General features: G+C 40.9%; 1 protein-coding gene across 1 annotated transcript in view; it reads left to right on the forward strand.

Annotated features, from left to right (window-relative positions):
• Zyg11b (zyg-11 family member B, cell cycle regulator) overlaps positions 1 to 3,275 on the forward strand; it is a 59,765-nt gene that overhangs the window by 32,899 nt on the left and 23,591 nt on the right. Inside the window, exon 6 of the mRNA XM_013022197.1 lies at positions 2,441 to 2,505. Coding sequence (XP_012877651.1) covers positions 2,441 to 2,505 — 65 coding nt within the window. The remainder of the gene's footprint in view (positions 1 to 2,440; positions 2,506 to 3,275) is intronic.

Consider the following 3,275-nt stretch of genomic DNA (forward strand, 5'->3'; position numbering starts at 1 on the left):
AAAAGCTGGAAGTGGTGCTGTGGCTCAAGTGATAGAGTGCTAGCCTTGAGCTGAAGAGCTGAGGGACAGTGCCCAGGCCCAGAGTTCAGGCCCCAGGACTGACAAAAAAAAGGAAAACAAGTTAGAGTGAATATTAGTCTTTAAGTGGCCAAGTATAGACTACTTCCAACATATGCTATAAATGCTATGATAGAATCAGACTTTTTTTTCCCCTCCAGTTTGAACTCAGGGCCTAGGTGTTGCCTTATAGCTTTTTCACTTAAAACTGATGCTTGAGTCACACACTTGAGTCACACTTCCACTTCCAGGCTTTGGAGGTTAACTGAAGAATCTCATGACTTTCTTACCCAGGCTGGCCTTGAATTGCAGTCCTCAGATTTCAGCCTCCTGAGTAGCAAAAATTATAGGCATGAGCTACTGGTTGACTTGAGTCAGACTATCTTTTTTTTTTTTTTTGGTCATGAGGCTTGATCTCTAGGCTTGGGCATTGTCTCTGTGCTCTTCAGCTGAAGAGGAGCGCCCCACCACTTGAGCCACAGTGCTACTTCTGGTTTTCTAGTGGTTTATTGGAGATAACAGTCTCACGGACTTTCCTGCCTGGGCTGGCTTTGAACCATGATCCTCAGATCTCAGCCTCCTGAGTAGCTAGGATTACAGGCGTGAGCCACTGGCACTCTGCAGATCAGTCTATCTTAAAAGCAATTGGCTTTAATTTCTTGCTGGTGTGTCACCAGGAAAAACCTTCAACCATTGTTATTTGTATGACTATGTATATATGTGTATTAATATGTTATATCTATGTATGTGCTTATGTTCATACATTGTTTTCATGGTACTAAATTGGTTTATAGGTGAGTGTCCATAAATTAAAAGTGTTAAATTAGCCCAATTGCTTTCAAGTTCATATGAGTCAGGTTAATTTAAATTTGTTTCTAAAATGGAACAGTTTTTGTTTGTTTTGTTTTTTACCAGTCCTGGGGCTTGACCTCAGCGCCTGGGCACTGTCCCTGAGTTCTTCAGCTCAAGGCTAGTGCTCTACCACTAGAGCCATAGCGCCATTTCCAGCTTTTTCTGTTTATGTGGTGCTGAGGAATCAAACCCATGGCCTCATGCATGCAAAGCAAGCACTCTACTGCTGAACTACTTTCCCAGCCCATCCCTCAGCTTCTTTTGCTCAAGGCTAGCTAGCACTCTACCAGTTGAGCCACAGTGCCACTTCTGGCCTTTTCTGTTTATGAGGTGCTGAGGAATTGAACCTAGGCTTCATGAATGCTAGGTAAGCTCTCTACCACTAAGCCATATTCCCAGCCCTGGGTTTTTGTTGTTGTTGTTGTTGTTGTTTTTGTTTGATTTTGGTGCTAGCCCTGGGGCTTGAATTCAGGACCTAGATGAGCTGTTCTGAGCTTGCTTTCTTTTTTTTTTCCTTAAGGCTAGCACTCTGCACTTGAGCCACAACTCCACTCTGGCTTTTTTGGTGACTTATTGGAGATAAGAGTCTCACAGACTTTGCCTCTCAGGCTGGCTTAAAACTGTAGTCCTCATTCAGATCTCAGTCTCGTAAAAAGCTAGGATTACAGGTGTGAACCACCAGCACCTGGCACCAAAATTTTTAAAGTTTTTAATTTGTGATTTTATCTTAGGTTAGCCAATCAGAATTTTTTTTCTTCGCTATTTAAGATTTTAAGATACAGTGTTCAGTGATACCTGCATTTTAAGTACAGCAACTTTTTTATTTTTTCTTTCTAAATAAATAAAGTACTGACTGTGCTTTTCTAACATCTTGGTTCTATTGAGAAATTAAATAGAACTTAAAAATAAATTAGGTAAATACAAAGGGATAGGTGCTTACATTATGCAGAAATAAAACATCTGAGTTATTTTTAAGTCAAAGTACTGAAACACTGGTAAGTTTATTTAATGTACTGGTATTATGCCAAAATCTAAATATATAAGTTCAAACCAAGAATGTTTTCGTAGAATATCAATATCCTCTTAGGAACATTTCAGAGAAATTGGAATAAAATTCATAGTGATTTTCTGTTTTATCAAGGTAAAAAACAGAAGTATAATTTCATTAGTCTGCTTCCTTTTTTAATGGAGACAGCCTTTAACTAAAAGATTAGGATGAAATTGGGTGGTAGTGGCTCAAACCTGTAATCCTTACCCACTCAAGAGACTGAGATTTGAGGATATTATTGGGTCAAAGTCAGCCCAGGCAGAATAGTGGAAGAGATTCTTAGCTCTAGTTAATCACCAAAATGCTGCAAGTAGAGCTGTGGTTCAGGTGGTAAGGTGCTGGCCTTGAGTGGAAAGAGCTAAGGGACAGTACCTAGGCTCTGAGTTCAAGCCCCATTGCCATAATTCAGAAAACAAAGATTAGATTGGTATTTTACTTAGATTTTTTTTTTTGTCCCTTTGATTTTTTTTTTTTTTTTTTTAGTTACAGAAGAATTGCCTCCTTTCCCTTTGCAGTGACCGGATCCTTCAAGATGTTCCATTTAACAGGTAAGTGATTTACTTAAAATTCAAAATCTTAAATTTTTTTTTTCCCTCTGGTCAGTCATGGGGCTTGAACTCTGGTCCTGGGTGCTGTCTCTGAGCTCTTCAGCTCAAGGCTAGTGCTGTACCACTTGAGCCACAGTGTCACTTCTGGTGTTCTGGTGGTTAATTGGAGATAAGAGCCTCATGGACTTTCCTATCCCAGCTGGCTTTGAACTGTGATCCTAAGATCTCAGCCTCTTGAGTAGCTAGTATTACAGGTGTGAGACACTGGCTCGGCCTTAGAAATCTTTTTTTTTTTTTTTTTTGTCGGTCATGGGGCTTGAACTCTGGGCTTTGGTGTTATCCCTCAGCTCTTCAGCTCAAGGCGATCGCTCTACTGCTCAAGGAGAGCACTCTACCACTTGAGCCACAGCGCCACTTCTGGTTTTCTAGTGGTTTTACTGGAAATAAGAATCTCACAGACTTTCCTGCCCTGGCTGGCTTTGAACCGTATTCTCAGATCTCAGCTTCCTGAGTAACTAGGATTACAGGCATGAGCCATTGGCGCCCTGTAGAAATCTGTTTTTGAGGGCTGGGATGTGGCTTAGTGATAGAGTACTTGCCTAGCATGCATGAAGCTCTGAGTTCGATTCTTCAGTACCACACAAACAGAAAAAGCCAGAAGTGGCGTTGTGGCTCAAGTGGTAGAGCACTAGCCTTGAGCACAAGAAGTTCAGGGACTGTGTTCGGCCCTGAATTCAAGCCCCAGTACTGGCAAAAATTAAATTAAATTT

The sequence above is a fragment of the Dipodomys ordii genome, unplaced genomic scaffold (assembly GCF_000151885.1).
Source record: "Dipodomys ordii isolate 6190 unplaced genomic scaffold, Dord_2.0 Scaffold61, whole genome shotgun sequence".
Lineage (NCBI taxonomy): Eukaryota > Metazoa > Chordata > Mammalia > Rodentia > Heteromyidae > Dipodomys > Dipodomys ordii.